The 25429-nt window shown below is 42.2% G+C and overlaps 2 protein-coding genes across 4 annotated transcripts in view; one reads left to right on the top strand and one right to left on the bottom strand.

Annotated features, from left to right (window-relative positions):
• Positions 1-25018, bottom strand: part of dnaaf6 (dynein axonemal assembly factor 6) — a 63679-nt gene extending 38661 nt beyond the window's left edge. Inside the window, exons 1-3 of the mRNA XM_048605103.1 lie at positions 24953-25018; positions 21629-21750; positions 13901-13976 (exon numbers count right to left, since the gene is read on the bottom strand). Of these exons, the coding sequence (XP_048461060.1) occupies positions 13901-13976; positions 21629-21718 (166 nt within the window). The 5' untranslated portion in view covers positions 21719-21750; positions 24953-25018. The remainder of the gene's footprint in view (positions 1-13900; positions 13977-21628; positions 21751-24952) is intronic.
• A 72-nt stretch (positions 25019-25090) lies between these two features.
• The window catches only part of nup62l (nucleoporin 62 like), a 47368-nt gene continuing 47029 nt past the window's right edge, over positions 25091-25429 (top strand). The window contains exon 1 of one of the 3 annotated variants that reach the window (XM_048605100.1): positions 25091-25322. The gene's annotated coding sequence lies outside the window, so the exon portion shown is untranslated. Of the gene's footprint in view, positions 25401-25429 lie in introns of all 3 variants that reach the window. The other 2 variants (XM_048605102.1, XM_048605101.1) reach the window with 2 other exon arrangements.

The raw sequence follows: 25429 nt of genomic DNA, 5'->3' as shown, positions 1-25429 counted from the left end.
TCTTTTCCAAAACTTTTCAAGTTTAACAACATCTTTCTTATATAAAAACCAAAAGACCTGCAAATGCTATAAATCAGGAACAAAAACAGAAATTACTGGAAAAACTCAGCAGGTCTGGCAGGATCTGTGAAGAGAAATCAGAGTTAACATTCCAGGTCAGTCCTGAGGAAGGGTCTCTCAACCTGAAACGTTAACTATAATTTCTCTCCACAGATGCTGCCAGACCTGCTTAGCTTTTCCAGTGATTTCTGTTTTTGTAACATCTTTCCTATAGCAGGAGGTATTGTACTGTCTAAGTCATGAAGATTTCAATGCTTTATCACTCAGTTGGCTGGACTGCTGCTTTGCGTAACAGAGTGACACCAACAGTGCAGGTTTAATTCCCACACAGCTGAGATTACCATGAAGGTCTTGCATTCTCAACCTCTCCACTCAACTAAGGCATGGTGGCCCTCAGGCTAAACTCGGTCTTTTCTCTCTCTCTCCCTCTCTTGAATGAGAGAGCAGCCATATAGCCCTCTGGGTCTCTGGTGACTTTACCACTTCACGAAAAACACCAGTTTCCAGTTGACAGATGATCATATCTGATTCAGCTTAAAGCAAAACCAGTCCTGTATGTAAATTCTCTTGGCTTGCTAACATTGATCCCTTTTTTCATTTTAGGCCTCTATGGTCAGTATAGAAATTCACCTTGATTTCAACATCAGATTAATGCAAGGAAGCCTGTCTGTACCAAACTGTCACGCAACCAACACAGGTGGACTCTCTCCACAATTAAAAACACAGTGCAGGTGATTTCACAAAATGATTCTATCTGCATATGACTGTGCACTACTTTAACTCACCACATTGCTGCTTGAATATTGTCAAGTTCAGCCAGTAATCAGATCTGGGAGGGGGGTGTTAGTCAAGTGGTTGAGAGGCAAGTAGGAGGGCATTGGGCAGGTGAGAAGTTGAGAGGGCAGGCAGGAGGATGTGAGGTAGGAAGGAGGTTGAGTTGCAGACAGGAGGGTAAGGGGTAGGCTGGAGGTCAAGGGGTAGGAGGATTTAGGGGCAGGAGAGGTCAAGGGGCAAGCAATAGGATGAGGAGCCAGCCAGAGGGCATTGAGAGGCAGGAAAGAGAAAGGGACAGCAGGAGGTTGAGGAGCAGATGTGAGGAATAGTGTGGGCGGGAGGTCAAGAGGCAGGCGGGAGATCGTGGGGCGGGCAGCAGAGCGAGGGGTAGACGAAGGTTGAGAGGCAAGTTCGAGAGTGAGGGACAGGTAGGGGAGTACAGGGGCAAGTGTGTGTTTGAGAAGGTAATAGTGCAGCCAGAAGCATAGGGATATGGTCAGGAGTATAGACAGGTGGTCTTTAAGGTGGGCGTGTAGTATCTGCAGTTCATGCCCAAGAGGGACTCCATTTTCTATGTCTGTTGCATTCTCCACAACCTCAGTGTAGGGGTAACCTGTACCTGCTTTGTAAGGTGGCTTGTACCTGAACACACTTGTGGTCCATGCCTGCTTACAAGATGGCAGACAGAAGGTAAGCAAAACTAAGCAGCCTGCTCACACAGTGAAACACAATGGTACCTTTGAACAGAACTGCTAGAAGGTCAGTAAAGGAACGCTGTATGTTCCCATCCGAGGCAGTTCTGATGAAAGGATACGCTAGGACAGATAAATGACCAATTCCAGCTTTATTAATGAAAGGGCGATTGTCGCAGTAAATGAATAACTTCAGGTGCTAGATTAGGTCCTCAAGCAGCTGCAAGGATAACAGCTAAAGTTATTTTGTAGTAAATAGGTGCCTCTTTGAGGTTACCAGCAATATTAAATAATTTCTAGCTAAAAATGCTCTAATCATAGAAGTTGGTTTCAATACATAACCAGGATATAATACAAGCCTTAAAAAAAGACATTCAAGCTTAGATATAAAGATTAACTAGACTTAGAAGACACCTTCTCTCATGCACTGGACAAGATAGATTGATCACAACCCATAAATCACGAAACGCTGACAGTAGAAGTAGTTGTATAACGTTACATTGATAATTAACTTTATAACAGAAGTTAACCTTATAGCAATTAGTTAAAACTAACTGACTTTTTATTTTTACATTATGTAATTGGGACAGTGGGATATTAAAAGGAGTAACTGAATGTGATAAAAGACAACACCAAAACACAATGGGTAATAGAATTTGAGCTATCCTTATAGATAAACAAGCTTGAGAAAGACCCAAAGGAGTATAGCATTAAACTTTTGGAATGCAAATTAATAGGATGCATGGGAAACCCCAAGGCCTAGAGATTTCAATGTCTACCTAATACCATAAGATCATGGGAACCTGGGCTGTCCATGGAAGTACGCATTGTTGATTAGGTGTCCCACAGGATTGGGTGTTTGAATTAAGGGGAAGGATGATGACTAAATTATATTTGATTACTGTAACACAAAATGTATAAAAATGCTGTATTTCCTTAAAAAAGCAGAGGGTGTGTCATTGATCTATCTTCTGAAGCCAGATTCGGGTAGGATCCTTTGGCCCTCACCCTGTATAAACCAGTTCCTGCATGGATAAACATCTTCCACTTGCCTAAATTCTGCCAGCCTCCTGATTTCTTGTCCTAGGTCAGGAAAAATGCTCCTACACTTCGACTTATGAGGATATAGTGACAACATCCTGGGATTCATTGGTCACCATTCAGAGGTGAGGAGGAAGAAATCACAAACATATGCAAGGAGCGAGGGGCACCAAAGTGAAGGTTGCAATGAATTACTCCAGCCCAACTCTGTCCCAGGCAAAGCATCCATTTCAGATTCCCCAAGACATCACAGAGTAAAGATTGTCAGCAAAGACCTTTACTCAACAACACTGTGGGCACAGAAAACTACTCCCTCATTTCCACAGGGCAGAATTAACCATACCTTTGTTTTCAGAGGGTAGAGTGAACTACACCATTATTTTAGTGGGCAGAGTGATCCACACCCTCGTTTCCAGTGAGAATTTTGAATTGGAGCTCTCATGTACAAAATTTATAGTGAGAATGATTCTCAAGCCTTGTATAGCTCCCTGCAAATTGTTCAATCTGATTGGTTGAGCAGCTATGCTTTTGCATGTTTGGTTTATTTTTCTTAATTCATTCACGGGATGAGGGCGTCGCTGACCAGGCAGCATTTATTGCCCATCCCTAATTGCCCAGCTGACAGTTCAGAGTCACCACATTGTTAAATTTACAGCTATCCTGTGGCATGTGTCCACTGAACAGAATCTCTTAGAACTATAAGTTGTCGATCAAAAGTCTGCAAAGAATCAGTGGACGACCGTAAGTGTGAGGAATGGTGAATGAATTTTATTTGCTGTTGGTTACTGAATCCAGTCCAATGACATAAATCCTTATCTGAGCTGTAGAAAACTATGGAAACTCCAGGATGTGAACTCTGGCAAGAGCATGAAGGTGAGGTTTAATGAAAGTCATTGAATGATACAGCTGGCCATACACAAAAACTGACCCTCGTATGCAACCATTTTGTCAAAGAGCAGTTCATATATTGATGCTTCCATTGTAACTATATACAGCAGCCCAGTCACATTGGTATCCACACTATATTTGTAGAAACTGAAGAATGTATGAAGTTGACTACATATAATGCATTTCCACAATTGCCACTCATTGTCTAATTATTTACCATGAGAAATAGTAGTTTGTCAGGAAAGCACAAGAGTAATAGCTTCTCTGTGATGTCACAGTAAATTCCCTGATGTCACACTAATTTTCTCCTTACTATAATTAAACAACACTGAAAAAAAAAACCTTGAGCAAAGCAAATCTTGCACAGTACTACATCTCAATAATTATTGACTACTAGCATTCATTGCAAGGTAAGCAATTCCTTAAAACAGTGGTTTATTGCAGCCATACCTTTACTAGTAAAGCCCACTTTTCTGTTGTGAAAACATTTCTGTAAATGGGCTGTGCTTGCCTGAAAGTCCACCACCCACAAGTAATACTGGCAAAAAGATAGATGTTAAGGTCAATCCACAAGTAGGGATTGAGAACAACCATTCTTTCTCTGAAAATGCCTCACGTAAAAGTCGTATTTGAAAAGGACACTGTTATGTTGTGGTCTCCATATTATAGAAATGACATCAACTTTTTGGTGGGGGTCAGAGGTTGGCTCGGAGCTCATTCCTGAACTTTATGACCAGATCTGATTCTGACATCTTTCCTTCTATCGTTCTAAAGAAATATCATGGATACATCCATGACATGTATTACAGATAGATTCCAGTACCTTGCCCAAGATTGTCAGCAACCGATCCAAATACAGACAATCTCACATTTGAGCACAACATTGATCAGAAGTGGGATTGCTGGCTACTCTGCATCTTCTGTTATTGAGGTAGCTCACTCAACACTGGGACCAGTTGCCACCCACTTCTACTAGTTCAAACCAGAATGTTTTAATGTTTGCAAGGAGAAGAGTGGAATGCAAGATAGTAATCTTGTGTTTAAAAGTTAATATGTCTATAAGGGTTTGTTTAGATTTGGATGGTAGTGAAATGGAAGTTGGCAAAAGTTGATTTATTAACACTTAAGTTTAATTTCACTTCCATGTGTTTCCAAACTGCTTAATACTTCATATCCAGTTAATATCCAGAAAAAAAAATCAGATTTCATTAGTTATAGAGATGTACGGCACAGAAACAGACACTTCAGTCCAGCTTGTCCATACCGACCAGATATCCTATATAAATCGAGTCCTATTTGCAAGCATTTGGCCCATATTCCTCTAAACTCTTCCTATTCATATACCCATTCAAATAGCTTTTAAATGTTGCAATTGTACCAGTCTCCACCACTTCTTCTCGCAGCTCATTCCATACATACACCACCCTCTGCGTGAAAAAGTTGCCCCTTACATCACTTTTAAATCTTACCCCACTCACCTTTAACCTATGTCCTCTAGTTTTTGACTTCCCCATCCCAGGGAAAAGACCTTTTCTATTTACCCTATCCATGCCTCTCATGATTTTACAAACCTCTATAAGGTCACCCCTCAGCCTTCGATGCTCCAGGAAAGATAGCCCCAGCCTATTCAGCCTCTCCCTGTAGCTTAAACCCTCCAACCCTGGCAACATCCTTGTAAATCTTTGCGAACCCTTTCAAGTTTCACAACATCCTTCCTAGTCAGGATGATGTTTCTCAAAATTTGATGGATTTTTACGAAATAACAACATTTAAATCCTGCATGCTACTGTAGTCTGTTCTTGGCCTTCAGTTATAATGTGCACAGCATCCTGTCTCAGCCTGTACACCACCACGAGTTGCATTCCATCTTTAACGCATCAGACTGAAAGTCACAATTATGCACATTGCAGACTTCTTTCATCCTTCTCAACAACAGGTGTTAAGAGTGCTTTGCTCCACAACCTCTTGGTGTTGTAACTGTCTAGTTTTGATTGTATATACCAAATGGTTTTGTTATTGATAATGACCCATTCATTTTGTGTGGCATTGTTCCAAGATGGTGGCAACGGTAAAAAGGATGAGGAAAAGATCGGGAAGGATGGTGACATTTGTTAACAAAATAAAACATATAATGCCTTTGGACAAGGGCACAGGCAAGCTGCTAGTGTGCATTGTCAAGAAAAGGCGGTTAACAGTATTTGTTGGAATGAGGAGATCCCAAGGCATGGCGGTGTTTGTAGGGACAAGGAGGCTGAGAAGGACAAAAAAGTTTTTGAAGAAGAAAGATCAGCAGAGGATAGCAGCAACTGTTGGCAGAAAGAGACAGCGGAGGAAAGCTTCTATGGTGAACAGAAACACAATGGCAGCTTGCTCATGGAAGGATCAATCAGGTAGGACAATTGATAATAGACAGTATACGTACGCAATCTTTCAGAAATGAAAGATGTTACAAAATCTTAGATGAGTACTATATCTTTCCAGCATAATCAGACTTGGCATTTACTTGAATAATAATGAATTGGTCAGAATAAACTTAACTCACTGTATATAACTTTCTCTGTGCTGTATTATTTTTTCAAAGATCATTCAAGTCCTGCAGGACTTAGGCATAAAATCTAGATTTGAAAACACTTTCCGCTTGTCACACTTTTGACCACAGGAAATATTACAATTGGGCTTCTTATGCTCAAGGCAATTTTATATATAAATATATATGGCAAGAACAAAAGTCACGACACTAATCCATCACATACAACTTGCTGAAATCTGTGCAACAGTCACTGACCCAAGCTTTGTTTCTTGATAATCTTTCTTACCTGACATATTCTCTTCCTCCAGGTGCCTGAATTTTTCAACAAGCATTAGTGAGGCACTTTCTCGATACCTTCTAAAAATTCATACATCACTGCATTCTCTCTATGCCCCTAGTTCCTTCTTCATATAAATCAAAAATTAGAAAAAGTACAACTTGTCCTTAATAAATCTATGCAGACTATCCTTGATTATTCTGTGAATCCTGGCACACTCAGTACTTTTATCTCCAATTTTGAGTGCTTATGAGTTACTCAAAATTTGTGTCAGTAACTTGTTAATATCCATAACCCTTCAATTCCTTCCTGTATAAGGGTTTACAATCCTACAGTCATATGGCACAATGTATATACAAGCTCAATGGAAAAATTACTGTTGTCATTAATTTGCATGGAACTGATATTTTGAAAGGCAAGCAACAGGGGATCAGTAGGAATAAGACAGTTACGGTCACTTCTCATGCACAATAACTTAGAATGAACAGAAAAAGGAAACCAACTTTTAATGAAAACACAAAAGTTAAAGACAACCATAATTCAGCCATGAAGAAGGGAGAATAAAACAGTACTGAAAACCCAAGGGGCTCAGAGAGTCAAAAGAAAACAAAATATAGAATAGATCCTGTCTGCCCATCAGGAGAGTCATGATTGGGATTAGGACCAGTCTATCAATCAAGAGACTTGCAATCGGGAAAAAGGCATGTCCACCAATCAAGAGACATTATCGAGAATAGGCCTTGTCTGCCAGTCAGAAGAATATCAAAGGGAATAGGCCCAATCAGGAGCCTTGTGATCAGAAATTCGCACCATCTGCCAATTACGACATTTGTGGTTAGAGATATACCCCGCCTGCCAATAAGAAGATTTGTGGTCAAAAACAGACCCTGCCTGCCAATGAGAAGCAGGAGAATCATGATGCAGGTAGAGGCACTGCCTGCTAATCAGGAGACTTATGATCAGGTACAGGTACTGCTTGCCAATTAGGAAACTCGTGATTGGGAACTGGCATCGTCAACCAATTAGGACACTGATGATCAGAGACAGACCCTTTCTGCCAATCAGGAGAAACAAAATTGGGACTAGGACCTGCCTATCTTTCAAGAGAACAGTGTCTGATACTACGTCCCATCTGCCAGCCAGAAGAATCATAATCAGGAACAGGCCTTATCTGCTAATTTAATTTTGGGCCTTGCGATCATGCATCAGATGTTGCCTGATGACTTGGAATGATGGGCTATACTTCGCAAATGAGAATAAGCCTTCACTCAGTGATACTATAACTGTACTGTAATGGATGTAATTTCTTCATTATATGTTAATACTGATAGGTCAAACTCAACAATAAAGTGCTCTGATCAAAAACTTACTCTACTAGGAATTTGTAAGCATCACATTGCTAAGTGATAACTCGTAATCTAAAAACACAGCAATTGATTTTTAACTGCCTTTTGAAATGACCAAGCAAGCTACTCTGTTCAAGGGCAATTAAGGATGGACAACAAGTACAGTCTTGTCAACAAAGCCCGTATCTTGTGAATGAATTTTTAAAAAAATGAGATTATTGACTTCTTGGCTGCTAAGTTGAACCATCTGTTCCTCCTGATAGAATGAAATTACTGAAGTATTCTAAGAATTTGTTTTGGGGAATTTGGTTTGTATTCATCAAAAATAAAATTAAAATCTTGCTTTTATGCAATGCTTCCCACAAACATGAGACATTTCCAAGTGTTTTACAGCCAGTGAATTATATGTATAATGAATGCAGACATTCAATCGGGCAGCAGAAAAAAACATGTGAATAAAATCATGAATCATGGTACTTCTGGTTGTCGAGTACTTATACTTATCAATCTACATACCTGCGGTGTCAGACTGGCTCAATGCAATATTTACTGTAAGAGGGATCTTTTGGTTTATTAACTCATGGGATTGGCCATCAATGGTTAGGCCAGCATTTATTGCCCAGAGGTCAGTTTAGAGTCAGCCACATTGCTGTGGGTCTGGAGTCACACGTGTGCCAGACCAGGTAAGGACAGCGGTTTCTTTCCTTAAAGGATATTAGTGAACCAGCTGGGTTCTTTTCGACAGTTGGCAATGGTTTCATAGTCATCATCAGACTCTTCAGATTTTTTTATTGAATTCTGCTATGGTGGGATTCAAACCTGGGTGCTTGAAACATTTCCTGAATCTCTAGATTAATCATCTAGTGACAATACCACTGAGCTATCGCCTCCACAGGTCAGGTTGGGGTTCTGACAATAGAGGCTAATGGGACAAAACCTGCCAAGTACAAGGACATTTTGAAGTGGGCTAAGGAACAGTCACACCCACCATAACATCCATAAACCTAATCATAAAGCCATGAGAAGTCAGCTATTTGGCCCACAAAATCTGTTGACTTGACAATCCTTAACTCCAATTTGATGCCGTTTCCCAATAACCCTTGACTCCCTTACTGATTAAAAATCTATCTACCTCAGTCTTCAGTATACTTAAAGACTCACTTTGACAGCCCCTGTGCGATAAAGAATTCCACAAATTCACCACCTTAAGAAAGAAAGAATTCCTGTCACCCATGTCTAAAATAGGTGGCTCCTTACTCTGAGATTATATCCTCTGGTTCTAGACTCTCCCATAAGGCATAACAACCCCTTCACATCAACCCTCAGGATCTTGTATGTTTCAATAAGGTTTCTTCTCATTCTTCCAAACTCTGAGTACAAGCTCAACCTACTCAAACTGTCCACATAAGAAAATTCCTCCGTTCTCGGTATCAACCTCGTGAGTCTTCTCTTGACTGTTTCCAATGCCAGCATATCTTTCTTTAGATCAGAAGACCAAAACAGTTCACGGTATTCCAGTTGTAGTCTAACTAGTGACTTGTATAGTGTTAGCAAGACTTTGTATTTTAATACTGCATTCTCTTTGAAATAAAAGGCAACATCCCATTTGCCTGCACTATTACCAGTGGCTTTGGATGGAAGCATTTCATGATTCATGCATGAGGACTCCCAAATCCTTCTGTGATTCAGCTTTCTGCAGACTTTCCTCACTTAATATATGTTGCAAATAATAATGGTCCAGCATTGATCTCTGTCACTCGGCACATTGCCATCCTGAATATGCTCCTTTATCTCAACTCTTTGTCTTCTATTAGTTGGCAATTCTTTAACCATGCTAACATACAACCCCCAACGCCGAGGGCTCATTTTATTAAGTAGTTTTAGGTGCAGTACCTTATCAAGTCCCTCTGGTTATCCAAAAATACTACATCTAGTTCTGAGGAAGGGTCACCAGACCCAAAACGTTAACTCTGATTTTTTCTTCACAGCTGCAGCCAGGCCCGATGAGCTTTTCCAGCAACTTCTGTTTTTGTTACATCTATTGGTTCCCCTTTAGCTACCCTGCTTGTTACATACTCAAAGAACTAAAGTTTTGTCAGGATTGATTTTCCCTTCATGAAGCTATGCTTGATCATATTATATATTTCTAAATGCTCTTGTAAATAAACTCAGCATTTTCCCTATGACAGAGGCCTTTTCTTTTTGTGTCCCTCCCTTTTTGAATAAGGGTATTACATTGGCATTTTTTCAATCCTCTTGGATTCTTCCAGAACCTAGAAGAATGTGTCAAAGACAGTAAGTTTTCTGTAAATTTTACATTCTACAGTTTGTACACATCATAAAGCAGGAAGTGAATGCAGAGCCAATTGAGTGTGACTCAGAGACTTTGTACTGTCCATCAAAAAATTTCCAATCTACAATTTTTAGACAGCCCATAGATAACAGACATGTTGCATGTTCTATAGGGCCTACACATGAGGGATTTGATTACATTAGCCTGTTTGAAGGAGTGGCGAGGAAGGCTGGAGTTTCATTTCATGGGCCACTGGTACCAGAACTAGAGATGGAGAGAGCTGTTAATTTGGAAATGATCCTGGAAGTAGATCAGTGTCTGTGTCCTGGTGAATGATATAACTAGCACAATAGATGAGTAAAATAACTAGGACAGTAGACAGGATTTTGAACCAATGAAAGTAATGCTGGGATGATTCAGGTCAGGATATATTCAAAAGCAACAACTACTGTAGTTTTACAACAGAGAAGCATTTGGGGTAAAAACCCATGACCTCTGCCACCTAGAAAAACAAGGGCAGCAGATCTTGGGAACAAGGACCACCCTTCCAAATCACACACCATCCTGACTTGGAACTGTACCACTGGATCAAAATCTTGGAACTTCTTCCCTATTGACACCATGGCCTTATGGCCACAAGGATTGCAGCAACTCAAGAGGTAGTTCATCATCACATTCAACAATGCAATTAGGGATGGGCAAACAAATGCTGGGCTAGCCAATGATGCCCTCATCCCATGAATGAATAAAAAAAACTGAACAGAAAAAGACTGCAATGATCTGCAAAGAAACGGCGAGGGAGTAAGATTGGCTGAATTTGCTTTATATTCAGCATGGACCCAATGAGCCGAATGACCTTCTTCTGTCAAATAATTATTGTATAATTGTCAATGGTGGAAGTTGAGCTCATGTCCAGGCCTCTAAATTACTGGTCCAGTAACACAACCACAATGCTACCATAGATAACCAGGTGTAGAGCTGGATGAACACAGCAGGCCAAGCAGCATCAGAGGAGCAGGAAGGCTGATGTTTCGGGCCTAGACCCTATATCCTGCTTCCACCAACATATCTAACACAATTAGCTGTGCAAAACAATGGTTTGTGGTAATTCAACTTATTTATTCGCTTAAATTTGTATTAAATCTCAATTTAACATTCTCTGCATGAAGGAGAACAGTAACTTCTCCAGGCTCTCCACAGAATTGAAATTCTTCATTCCCGGGACCATTTAAGTAAATCTCTTGTGCACCATTTTAAGTGCCCAGAATTGGCAAGCATGTTCCAATTGACACCTAACCAATATTTGTAAAGTCTAAAATAAAACTAAGTACTGCGGATATCAGACATCAGAAACACACAAAGTTCTGAAGAAGGATCATTGGACTTGATAAGTGAACTTTGTTTTAAGACTGTAAGAAATAGAAACAGGAGTAAGCCATTTGGCCCCTCGAGCCTGCTCCACCATTCAATAGGTCACAGCTGATCCAAAATTCCAGACATCAACTTTCCTGCATTTTCTTTGTAACCCTTGATTCCCCAACTTAAATATACAAAGGACTCTGCACTGCAGTTCTCTGGCAAAGAATTTCAAAGATTCACAACCCTCTGAGAGAAGAAATTCCTCCTCATCTCAGTTTTAAATTGGCATCGCTTCATTCTGAGTCAGAAGTCACACAACACCAAGTTATAGTCCAACAGGTTTATTTGAAATCACAAGCTTTCAGAGCATAGCCCTTTGTCAAGTGAAGTGTGAGAGAAGCACACAGAACACAGAATTTATGGGCAGAAAGATCAAAAGATCATACAAATGGTGTGAGTGGAGTGCCAAATAATCAGTCTCTGCAGGTGATCAAAAGTGTTAGATGGTGTGAGTAAAGTCATCAGCTGAATAACAAGTGAAGGGATAACCCATAAGCTGATAAAATGAGGCAGAGAGATAATTATAAAATATTAAAGATAAGGTGGTGCTGGAGATAAACCAAATGACTGGAATAACAGGATAGGTATAAGAGTCGCGTGCTGAGGGTCTAACCAAAGTAATAAGTAATCCAAAACTGTACAAACTAATTAGGGTACAGAGATCATAACAACTTATCCAGGTGATGGTGTCAAAACAGGACAGTGGGGAAGACAGATACATAACAGTGTGGTGGGGTCACATGTAGCGCAACATGAACCCAAGATCACGGTTGAGGCTGTCTTCATGGGTATGGAACTTGGCGATTTGGATTTGTCATTTGGTTTGTCTCCAGCGCCACCTTAGTTTTAATTTTTTGTAATTATCTCTCTGCCTCATTTGATCGGATTATAGGTCCATAAGACCATAAGACATAGGAGCAGAAATTAGGCCATTCAGCCTGTCGAGGGTCATCCCTTCACTTGATAATCAGCTGATAACACTTTATTCACACCGTCTAACACTTCTGATCATCTACACAGATTTATTATTCAACATCCATTCACGCCATTTGTATGATCTTTTGATCTCTCTGCCCTTGATCGCTCTGCCCATAAATTCTGTGTTCTGTGTGCTTCCCTCTCACTCCACCTGATGAAGGGGCTACGCTCCAAAAGCTTGTGATTTCAAATAAATCTGTTGAACTTTATCCTGGTGTTGTGTGACTTCTGACTTTGTGAACCCCAGTCCAACACTGGCACTTCCACATCATGGCTTTATTCTGAAATAATGCCTTCTGATCCTCGACTCTCCCATTAGAGAAACATGGTCTCAGCGTATACACTGTCAAACCTCTTAAGAATTCTATACGTTTGAATAATATCACCTCTTATTCTTCTAAAGGTTATCCCTTCACTTGTTATTCAGCTGATGACTTTACTCTCATCATCTAAATGAGTAGAGTCCTAATCTGTTTAGCCTTTGCGCTTAAGATAACCCTCTATATCATGGCTCATTCTAGTGGACATTCTTTGCTCACAGTTTTCTCTCCATAGATGCTACCAGACCTGCTGAGTTTCTCCAGCAATTTGTTTTTGTATATTTCAATGTTTATAAAGATTCAGCCTGACTCTTATTGCTTTCAAATCTGATGATGAAAGCCAAAGATCATGCTTTTGTTTTAAAACCAGCAACAGATGACTCAACCTCTCAAGCCTGCTATTCCACTATCATGGCTTATCTGACTGTGAACCTAACTTTGCATTCTTACCACGCAATCCTCACCTCCAGATCATCCCTCAGTGACACAGCCTCTCCTGCTGTCTGTGGAAGAGAGTTCCAATACTCAAGTTCCTCTGAGAGGAGAAATAATTCCTCATTTCAATCCGAAATGGGAGGCCCATTTCTAAGACTGACTTTTAGTTTGCTGCATCTCCATACCAATGATGACCCAACTAAACAGTACTCTTTATCATGCTTTATAAAATGGTGGCACTTTTTTCAAGTCTGTTTATTTCATCCTAGTTTTAAGGAGTGCAAGGCAAAAATCTTCAACTTCTAGTCTGCTTTTAGCAATATTTAAATCTGTATTTAATATCAATATTTAAATATTTAAAACATTTTTAAAAATTAATTTTGTGCTAATTCATTACTCTTAAAGTTTCCTCACGCTGTTGATAGATTGACTAGCCAGTACATGCCAAGTTTATCCCTCTGCAATGTTTTGAATAGGGGCTAATATTTACAAATCCTCCAGTCCACTGGCACCACCCAGGGTTAGAGGACTGTCATCAGAACTTCTACTGTTTCCTCCATTTCTTCCTGTAAAAGTCCAAAATGCAAGGTGAGAGAATCACAAGGAAAGAAAAAAGACAGAGAAACAAACAGCAGATAACAGAGCAGAACATTACATATGCTACAAACTGATGAAACTGCAAACAAGATGAAATCCAACCCCCACCTATCAATGCCATCAGGTCACCATCAGGAAGGGTATAGGGGATCACACGTTGAAAAATATCAATTTCTTCACGTGGCCTTGTGTTTACTATAGCAAAGCCAATCCAATTAATCAAAGTCAAGTTTTTGTTGTTAGCATTTACCTTCTTTAGCTGTAGGATTCGATCCTTTAGGTGGCCCAATCTGCCCAGGGTTCAGTTCAAAACCTCCTGCACAAGGCTGTAAACAGATACAGTGCCTTTCATTCCATGATCATTAAACGTAATCAATCTTCAACTTGGTTCACTGAGGTAATTCAATATTGGGTATTGGTATTTCGTCCGGGGACGTAGAAATAGCAAATGAACTGTTATTCATGGACATGTTTAACCATTCACAACAATTTCACTGACTGTGTACCCATCCAGATTTCAGCACGTAACTATTTCTGGGCTGGGATGGGAGCAGAACAGCAAACCTCGACAAACTTACTGAATAGCTGAAGTGAGACAGCAACGTTGATCCCTCAATTCTGTCATCTATTCCTGAACATGCTGACCCTCTCTTTCTCTCTCTCTGCCTTGAAGGTGCTGACTCTCTCTCTCTCTGTCTGTGCCCCTTAAGATGCTGACTCTCTCATTCTCCCCTGAATGTACTAAATCTGTCTCTCTTTCTTTCTTGAACGTGTTGACTCTCCCCCCCAATCCCCCACCCGGAGGATACTGACACTCTCTCACCTGAAGTTGCTGCCTCTCTTTCTCTCTCCTCAGAGAAGCTGCTATCTCTCCCTCTCTCCCCCATCCGCTGAAGGTGCTGACTGTCCGTCTCTCCTTTAAAAGACTGACTCTTTCTACCCCGCCACCAAAACTTGCAGTCTCCTTCTCTCCCTTTCCCGTGAAGGTGCTGACTCTCTTCCTTCCTCTGAAGATGCCGAATTTCTCTTTCTCCCCGAAGATGCCGAATCTTTCTTTCTCCCTTGAAGGTGATGATTCGCCCTCCCTCTCCACTGAAGATGATCTCTCTCACCCCTCTACCCCAAATATATTCAATCTCTCTCTTCCCCCGAAGGAGTTGACTCTTTCTCCTACTGTCTCCCTTGAAGATGCTGACTCTCTCTTCCACAACCCCCCCAGCTCTTTCCCTGAAGGTGTAGACTTCTCCCTCTCTCTCTCACCCCATAGTGATGCTAACTCTCTCTCTCTCTCTTTCCCATGAAGGTGGTCACTCTCTCTCTCCACTAAAGGAGCTGACTCTCTCCTCTTCTCTCTCCTTGTCGAAGTTACTGACACTCTCCTTCTCTCCCCCCCACTCCTTCTCCCCTGAAGATTGATTCCCTCTCCCTGAAGGTGCTGACTTGCTCTCTCTCTCTCACACCATGAAGGTGCTGACATTTCCTCCTTCCCTGTAAAAGGTGCTGATTCTTTCTCACACCCCTCCCCACACCGAATGTGATGACTTTTTCTCTCTCTCTCTCTTTCTCACTCCCCGCCCACCCCCGCCCCCCTCTCCCTGGAGGTGCTGGTGTTCTCTCTACCCTGAATGTGCTGTCTCTCTCTCTCTCTCCCCCTCCCTTGAAGGTGTTGACTGTCCCTCCCTCTCCATTGAAGATGCTGATCCTCTCTCAAACCCCAACCCCAAACATACTCAAACTCTCTCTCCCCTGAAGGAGGTAACTCACTCTCTCTTTCTTCCCTGAAGGTGCTATCTCCCTATTCGCTGAAGGTCTGTCTCCCCTGATGGTGCTGATCCCACCCTCACTCTCCCCCAACTAAAGGAGCTAACTCTCTCTCTTCTTTGAAGGAGCTGCCACTAACTCTCTCCCCTCTAAAGCTGCTACTCCCTTGTGCTCTCCTCTGAAGCTACTGACTCTCTTTTATCTCTCTCCCCGCGCTGAAGAAGCGGACATTCTATCTTTCTTATATGCCCTTGAAATCGTTGTGTCATTCTTGCCCTCCCATGAAGGTGCTGACTCGCTCTTTCTCACTCACTCACACTCGCTCTCCCCTACTTGCAAGTGCTGACTCTCTCTCACTTGCTCCTTTGATAGTATTGACACCCTCTCTCCCCTGAAGGTGCTCTCTCTTTCTCTTTCTGAAGGTGTTGACCGAACCTATCTCTCACTATCCTGCTATGGTGCTGACTCTCTTCTCTTCCCTCTCTCTCACCCTGAAGGTGCTTACTTTCTCTCTCTCTCACACCACCTAAGTGCTGATACTCCCTCCCTCTCCACTGAAGACACTGAGTCTCTCTCACCCTGACTCTCGAACATGCTGAATGTCTCTTTTCCCTTAAAGTGCTTTCTCTCTCTCCCTCTCACTCCCATCAAAGTGCTGACATTCTCTCTCTTCATCTGAAGGTGCCACATCTCTCCTTCTCCCCTGAAGGTGCTAACACATTGTCTTCTCCATGAAGGTGCTGACCTCCAGTCCAGGCAGCATCCTGGTAAATCTCCTCTGCACACTCTCTAAAGCTTCCACATCCTTCCTACAAAGAGGCGGCCAGAACGAAACACAATATTCCAAGTGTGGTCTAACCAGGGTTTTATAGAGCTGCAGTTTAACCTCGTGCCTCTTAAACTCAATTTCCCTACCAATGAAAGCCAACACACCGTACGCCTTCTTAACCACCCTATCAACTTGGGGAGCAACTTTGAGGGATCTATGGACATGGACCCCAAGATCCCTCTGTTCCTCCGTACTGCCAAGAATCCTGCCATTAACCTTGTATTCTGCATTCAAACTCAACCTTCCGAAATAAATCACTTCACACTTATCTGGGTTGAATTCCATTTGCCACTTCTTTCCCCAGCTCTGCATCCTGTCAATGTCCTGTTGCAACCTACAACAGCCCTCCACGCTATCCACAACTCCACCAACCTTCATGTCATCAGCAAACTTACTAACCCACCTTCCACTTCCTCATCCAAGTCATTTATAAAGATCACAAAGAGCAGAGGTCTCAGAACAGATCCCTGCGGAACACCACTTGTCACCGAGCTCCAAGCTGAATATTTTCTATCTACCACCACCTTCTGTCTTCTATTGGACAGCCAATTCTGTATCCAGACAGCCAAATTTCCCTGAATCCCATGTCTCCTAACTTTCTGAATGAGCCTACCATGGGGAACCTTATCAAATGCCTTGCTAAAATCCATATGCACCACATCCACTGCTCGACCTTCATCAACGTGTTTTGTCACATCCTCAAAGAATTCAAGAAGGCTTGTGAGGCATGACCTGCCCCTCACAAAGCCATGCTGACTATTTCTAATCAAACTGTGCTTTTCCAAGAAATCATAAGTACTATCTCTCAGAATCCTCTCCAATAATTTGTCCACCGCAGAAGTAAGACTGACTGGTCTGTATTTCCCAGGATTATCCCTATTTCCTTTCTTGAACAAGGGGATAACATTTGCCAAACTCCAATCATCTGGTACTACTTGCTTCAAGACTGATAGTTTGCCCAATCGATGTGAATCTGAAATGCAACGTCTTGCCTTTAAAATAAGGAAAAGATAAGGTCTAGGCTATCTTCTTAATACATTTTGAGGGGGTTTGGTCTGGTCCACAACATCTGAAGTTGCTACTCTCTCTCTCTCTCTCCTGAAGAAGCTGACTCTTTTTCTTTTTCTCTCTCTCTCTCTTTCTTCCCCCACCAATAAGGTGCACTCTCTCTCTGTGTCCCCAAGGATGCTGGCTCTCCCTCCCCCCTGATGTTACTATCTCTCTTCCTCTCCACCCCCCCATGAAGTATCTGACTCTCTCTTTCTCTCTGTCCCTTGAAGAAGTTGGTTCTCTATCTGTCTACTTTCTGCTCTGAAGGAGCTGATTCTCCCTCTCTCTCTCCTCTCCTTATGATGCTGATTTTCACTTTCCCTCTCTTGAAGAGGCTGACTGTCCCTCTCTCTGTCTCCCCTGAAGTTGCTGAAACTCTTTCTGTCTCTCTCTCTCTCTCTGTCTCTCTTTTAAAGATGCTATTTCTCCCTCTACTAAAGTTGCTTTCTGTTTCCCTCCTGAAGGATCTGATTCTCCCTTTCTCCCCTGATGGAGTTGACTCTCTTTAAATTAGTGAAGTTAGGTCACATGGGATTCAGGGTGAGCTTACCAATTGCCTTAATGGCAGGGGACAAAGAGTGGTGGTAGAGGATTGCTTTTCAGACTGAAGGCCTGAAACCAGCGATGTTCCACAGGGATCGGTTTTGGGTGCACTTTTGGTTGTTATTTATATAAATGATTTGGGTAAGAATGTAGAAGGCATGGTTAATAAGTTTGCGGATGACATCAAAATTATGACATAGTAGACAGTGAAGAAGGTTTTCTAAGATTAAAAAGGGATCTTGATCAAATGGGTCAATGGGCTGAAAGATGGTGGATGGAATTCAATCTGGATAAATGTGAGGTATTGCATTTTAGCAAAACAAGCAGGGGTAGCACTTGTACAATTAATGGTGGGGCCTTGGGTAGTGTTTAGAGCAGAGGGACCTAAGGATTCAGGTACATCATTCTTTGAAGTTTGCATCACATATAACATGGTGGTTAAAAAAGTGTTTAGCACACTTGCTTTTATTGCTCAGTCAAAGAATAAAGAACATTACAGCACAGGAACAGGCCTTTCAGCCCTCCGAGCCTGCACTGGCACATTTTGCCCTTCACTTACAGGATCCATATCCCTCTATTCCCTTCTTATTCCTGTATTTGTCCAGGTGCTTCTTGAATGCTGCTATTGTGTCTGCTTCCACCACTTCTTCTGGCAGTGTGTTCTAGGCACCCACCATCCTTTGTGTGAAAAACGTGCTTTGCACATCTCTTTGAAACTATTCCCTCGCTCCCCGCCCACCCACCACCCCACACCTTGAACCTATGTCCCCTAGCAATTGACCCCTCTACCCTGGGAAAAAGCCTCATACTTTCCACTCTATCCATGCCATTCACAATCTTATAAACTTCGATCAGGTCTCAACCTCCTGCATTCCAGTGAAAACAAACCCAGTCTATCCAACCTTTCTTCATAGCTAAAATTCCCAAAACCAGGCATGGTAAACCTCTTCTGTACCCTCTCCAAAGCATCCATATCCTTTTGTTAGTGTGGTAGCTGGAACTGTATGCAATATTCCAACTGAGGCCTAATTAAAGTTCTATAAAGCTGCAGCAATAACTTATCTATCCTTATACTCAAAGCCCCTTCCAATGAAAATAAGCATGCCATAGGCCTTTTTTACTTTAGCTACCTGTGCTGCCACCTCCAGTGATCTGTGGACACGCACACACAGATCTCTCTGATATCACTAGTCCTAAGGGTTCTGCCATTCACTGTATAATTTCCACCTGTACTTGACCTTTCAAAATGCACGGCCTCACATTTGTCCAGATTAAACTCCATCTGCCATTTTTCTGCTATGTCTCCAACTGATCTATATCTTGCGGTATCCTCTGACAATCCTCCTCAATTTGTATCTTTGCATCGTCCGTAAACAGTCCTTTGAGAATTGGAGATGGGAACTTGTGTTGAGGTTGTACAAGACTTTGGTGAGGCCTCTTCTGAAGTTCCGTGTCCAGTTATGGGCATCCAGTTATAGGAAGGATATTATTAAGCTGGAGAGGGTTCAGAAGAGATTTACCAGTATGTTGCTGGGTGTGGAAGGTTTAAGTAATAAAGAAAGGCTGGATAAGCCTGGAACTCTTTCCACTGGAGCATAGGAGGTTGAGAGGTGAGCTTATAGAGGTTTATGAAATCATGAGGAGTATAGATAGGGTTAATGGTAGGTGTTTTTTTCAAGGATGGGGGACTCCAAGGCAAAGGGGCACATTTTTAAGGTGAGAGGAGAGAAATTTAAAAAAGACAAAGGCAAATTTTTTACAAAGAGATAGTTTGTGTGCGCAATGAACATCCTGAGGATGTGGGCACAATTACAACATTTAAAAAACAATTGGATAAGTACATGAATAGGAATGGTTTGGAGGGAAATGGGCCAGGAACAAGCAGGTGGGACGGGTTTAGTTTGGTATTATGTTCGACATGGATTGGTTGGACCACAGGGTCTGTTTCCATGCTACATGATTCTATGTCTCTCTCTCTCTCTCTACCTCCACTTGAGAATCTGACTCCCTCTCTGCTGAAGGTGCTGAGCCTCTCCCTTCCCTTGAAGGTGCTCACTTTCACTCTTCCTCGCCTGAAGGAGCTGACTCTTTTTCTCTATCTCCTCAAAAACTGATTTTCTCTCTCTCTCTTTCCCCCCTGTGAAGGTGCTGACTCTTTCTCTCTCTTGTGAAGGGGCTGTATCTCATTCTCGCCCCTGATTAAGCTGATTTTCTCACTCTCCTCCTCCCTGAAGGAGCTGACTCTCTCTCTCTCTGCCCACTTAGGATGAGAGAGTCTCTCTCTCTCTCCTCTGAAGAAGCTGACACTCTCTCTCTTTCTCCCCTGTGAAGTTGCTGTCTCTCTCTCTCTATCTCTTCCCTAAAGTTGCTCTCACTCTCTGTGTCCTCCACTACCCAGCGGGAGCTGACTCTCTCCTTTTCTCTCCCCTGCAGGTGCTGATTCACTTTCCTTCTAACTCCTGAAGGATCTGACACTCTCTCTCTCTCTCTTTCTCTCTCCACTCCACCCCCCCAAGTTAAGGTGTTGATACTGTCTGACCCCACACTTGAACATTCTGTCTCCCTTGAACTGTTAGCTTCTCCATCCACCCCAGTTGACTTCAATTTGCCATGGATGAACTTCCAGGCTTTGTTCGACTTTGTTTCTCAGTCTTGGACATTTTGCACACCAGGTTAAGGCTCCAAATGTTCTTCAAGGTGTTTGTGTTCTACATCACAGAGATAACTATGATCCTAGGTGGATTTGAAACACAAAGGATAAAACTGCAGTTGGAATCTTAATTTTCCGGAAGAGACTCCACTGTGCACTTTCCCACAGAAGTTATCAAAACAACTTCTTCATAAAACTGCATACCAAAGAGCACTATGGGTCTTCTCTCTTTTCAAGATCAATCAACAGTACCACAGCTTTTGGGGTATTATTTTGGCAATTACAGTCCCATTGTTATGAACAAGCAATGGGTCCACAAATAGGGAAGCCAGGGTAACGATAAGGCAAGTAAGAAATGAAGTCTGCAACCTTTCACATCTGAAGAGTAACTGAGGTTGGAATACTGCTGCCAGGAGATCTGCTCTTATAGTAAGCCACACTTGTCTGTCTTGCATCATCCTTACACACCTACTCCACTTTGTCTGCAACTGCTATGCGACATTCATCATCCAAGTACACCTCCACGTCAATCCTTTCTGCTGCCTTCCATCACCTACTCCAGCAGTGAGCTTTTCAACTCTGGTCAAATGGCCAAAATACTGACATTTCCTGAATGAACTGAAGTGTCTCTGGGTAAGATAGTCTTGGATTGAAATGCCATTCCTGAGGATACTCTTCAGGTTGACAGTCAGAACTGTCTTTCAGATTAGATTAAATTAAGGGACTCTCTGCCTGTAGTTAATTGTACATGACAAGTTATTTATAGTTCAGTTTCAATTTATGTGAGTTTATGGAGAGATAGGTGATTCAAGAGTATGGTGAGAAAAGCAGTGAGGTTTGTGCTTCTGAGTAACTTTTTGCTGTCATTAAAATTAACTAATTTTAAACAAACTGAGAAGGTTATTCAATTGAGGGCTTGATTTATTGGAAGATGAATGGGAGCCAAATGGTATTTTAGGTTTTCAAACAATTCAGTCAGATATAGACAATGTGAGGCTGAGCTGCTCCTTATCCTGGAATTTCATAGTAAGTTCCATAAATCCCTTGAGAAATGATCCCAGTCCTTTGAGAGGTGGAACAAAACCAAATCCCCAAGCCCTGATCCAGTCTAGCGATCTAAGTTTGTGGGACATGTTCAGAATTACCTCCTCATCCAGTTCCTCCTCTTCTCGATCTGAACAGGACAGCAGGTTTGACAAAGCTTGCAGTTGGTCAGCTGAGAAGGTGAAATCCATCTTGTTACCTTGTCAGAGCTGAATAAATGCCCCTATTTGCAAGAGAAAGGATCCTCTTTTAGAACCAATTTATACTGTCTCACCAATAATTGTGTTAGTTTACCAGCTGGTATGTCGACAGTAAGTACACCCTGGCACTGCAGACATCCACATACATTCCTGCTTCGGACGCAGGTCTTCATACAATGTTGTATAGGCACAGGTTGGGTTGTGAGGGGTGAATCTGTGAGCTTCCTTTATTAATGTTTGAGATGTGCAGCATCAAATCAAGTAATGTGAGGCAAGTTGGAGGGGGTGAAACAGAACCATGGGGCAGGGGGAGAAGGAAGAGAGAACGGAAAACGGAAAGGCATGACAATACTCTTCTTGAACTGTTTGTGAGACATAAGCATCTCTGCAAGGCTAGTATTTATTATTCATCCTTAACTTCACTCAAGACAACTAGAGAGTCACCCACACTGTCACAAGCCCGTAGCCAGACAGGGTTATGACAGCAGATTTCCTTCTCTCAATGATATTTAAGAACTAGACTGGCTTTTCTATCAATCTGGCTATTGCATGGTCGTTATTACAGAGAGTCGCTTTTTATTACAGATTTATTAACTGAACCGAACTTCCCAGAGAGGTTTTGTGGTTAGGAAGGTGGTGGTGAACAGACAACTTTTATGCCTTTCTGTTAGCTCTTCAAAAAATTCCAGAAAGTTAAACATCATTTCCCCTCAAGGAACTCTTACTGATGCTTCCTAATCAAACCACATTTTTGCATGTTACTTCTAATTTTATCCTAAATAATTGTTAGCAGAAGATTTCCTTCCACTGAAGTTAACTGACTGGTCTGTAATTGCTCAGCTTATTTCTTCAATATTTTTTAAAAGGCTGTAATGTTTGCAATTCTCCAGCCTTCTGGCATCTCTCCTGAGTAGAGGGAAGACTGAAAGATTGTGTGTCCTGGTCCCTGCAATGTCCACTCTTACTTTCTTCAAAGTTTTTGGATGCATTTTATCCAGTCCCAGTGCCTTATCCAAGTACCAACTCTCTACCCAATACCTACACCTTATCAATTATAAATATTTCTAGTGACAGAGTTTCCTCCTCAGTTACTTTGTCTAAGTTAGCAGCTCCCTCTTTAGTAAAGACAAATGCAAAGTATTCATGTAACACCTCAGCCAAGCTCACTGCCTCTATCCGTATATCCCCATTATGATTTCTAATTGGCAAAACTCCTCCCTTTACTACTCTTTTACTTGTTGGTCTATAAAAGATTTTGGGTCAAGTATTTATTGGCAAGGGCTATGAAGAAAAGGCAGCAACATGAATTTGAGGATTATCAGGTCAGCCTTGATGCCATTCAGTGGTGGAGCAGACTCAAGGGGTTGAACGACCTACTTGTCTTCCTATGTCTTACAGTCTAAATTCCATTTGTTCAGCCCATCTGAACAACATGTCCATACCATCCTTCTGTCTAAGGCTTTCTCCTCGCTGTTTACCACACTATGAATTTGAGCAACTAATCAATGAATGCAAGCATGCCAAACACCTTTTTAACCATCCTGTTCATATGTGATGCAAACTTTAAAGAATTATGAACCTGCGCCCTAGGTCTCTCTGTTCTACAACACTAACCGAAGCCCTACCATTAACTGTACAAGTCCGACTTTTGTTTGTTGTACCAAGAAGCAATACCTTGCATTTATCCAGATTGAACTCCATCTGCCATTTTTCAGCCCATTGACCCATTTGATCAAGATCCCACTATTATCTTAGAAAACATTCTTCACTGTCAACAATGCCACCAATTGTGGTGTCATCTGCAAACTTACTAACCATGCCTTCTATATTCTCATCCAAATCATTTATATAAATATCAGGCAAGAGAGGACCCAGAACTGATCCCTGTGGAACACGGCTGGTTACATGCCTCCAGTCCAAAAAGCAACCCTCCACCATTACTCTCTGTCTTCTGCATTAAGCCAATTATGTATCCAGTTGGCAAGCTCACTCTGAATCCCATGTGACCTAACCATGCAGAAGCTTGTCAAAGGCTTCACTGAAATCCAAATAAACAATATCTACTGCTCTGCCATCATCAACCTTTTTGGTATCTTCTTCGAATTTTTTAAAATATATTGCAGCCCCCCCTTGTTGATTTATATACCTTCATAATTTTTCTCTATAGTGAATACAGATACAAAGTACTCATTTAAAACCTCAGCTAAATCTACTGGCTCTATATATAAGTGGCCACTTCAGTCCCAACTCTTCGTTTGGTTACTCTCTTCCCCCAATACACTGATAAAATGCCTTTGGAATTTCCTCAATGTTACCCTTCAATGTTTTCTCTTGTCCTCTTTTTGCTTTCCTTTTTTTTAAGTAACTACCAACTGAAACCCCCCACCTCCCCGTTGCTTTTTTGAAGCCAAAGTTGGCCAAACAGGTTGGAGCATCAACCAGCAAATTCCTTCCAACCTGCTTACACTAGGCAGTGAGAGTGGAGAGTTTTCCAATCAGCCATGCATGATGAGGAGTGGCATCCCTCGCGCTAAGCCTCTGGCAACAGGCTAATGACTTATTCCAAGTAAAGCAAGCTACAGGAAACAGACAGAAGTAAGTTTTGTCTGTGTAATGCATCTAAACCAGGATAATAACTAATCTGCTGCTATACACGTTTGTGAGCTGAAGCAAAGGCATATGTACTCCTCAAAGGTGCACTGAGCAATTACTTGCTGAGATAAATTATGATGCGGCACATGGTACAATTGTAGAAAATATACTTTAAACACTAAGTGAAAAAAAACAATATTTCATCCAGCCCTGCACCTTGTTGTCTCGGATTCTCCAGCATCTGCAGTTCCTACTATCGCTGATTCAATATTTCATCCTTCCTCTGTCCCTACCACCACATATTCCCCAGAGGATCTCATTCTTAAAACCCCTCCTACGTTCCTCCTCTGTCAAGTCTATTCCACTGATGAACCTTTCAGACTCCCTCGCACTCTTTCCGCATTCACTCTCTCCCTACCTCCTTCTATCACTTACATCTCTCCCTCAATGTCTGTCTGTCCCTTCCTCCCTCAAACTTTCTCTTTTTAACTCACTTACTCAATCTGTCTTCTCTCTCTCTCTCTACACCCTGCCTCAAACTTTCGATTTTTAACTCACTCGATCTCTTCCTCTCCCTACACCCTCCCTCACCCTTTATTCCCCTCTCACTTTTCCTCCCTTCCTCACACTTACTATTCCAGCGATTCTTCGCGTCGCTATGGGAACCATGGACATGGCGGCGAGATTTGATTGACAGCTCCCTGGACCAATGCACTTCCCGCCCTCGGGGCCCAATCAGCAGCGGTGATGCTGGACCGAGGGGACGGGTACACGGTTTCGCCAATCAGAGTGAGCGGGCTTGGGAAGTGTGTGGAGAGCGAAGCTGTTCGTACAGTGCCTGTGAGAGAGCGGGATCACTTGGGGCCTGAAATAGACAGAAAAAAAAGAGAAGCGAGATCGCCTCGGTATCGACCTAGAGACCAAGAGAGTCCATTGTCGTTCGCGCCAGTCCCAGGCCGAACTTGTATAGGGGATCCTCCGTGAATCGGCCCCGGACTCCGGGGTAGGTGAGAGGGCAAGAACATCAACTCGGCCCCAAGAGACAGACATCTCGTCCGGAGAGATTGGAGTTGGGGGAGAGGTGGGCTGGGTGAAGAGGTGGGAAGGGAA

The sequence above is a fragment of the Rhincodon typus genome, chromosome 14, assembly GCF_021869965.1.
Source record: "Rhincodon typus isolate 14 chromosome 14, sRhiTyp1.1, whole genome shotgun sequence".
Lineage (NCBI taxonomy): Eukaryota > Metazoa > Chordata > Chondrichthyes > Orectolobiformes > Rhincodontidae > Rhincodon > Rhincodon typus.
Note: the sequence above shows the minus strand (reverse complement) of the source record. Positions and strands in the feature narration are given on the sequence as shown.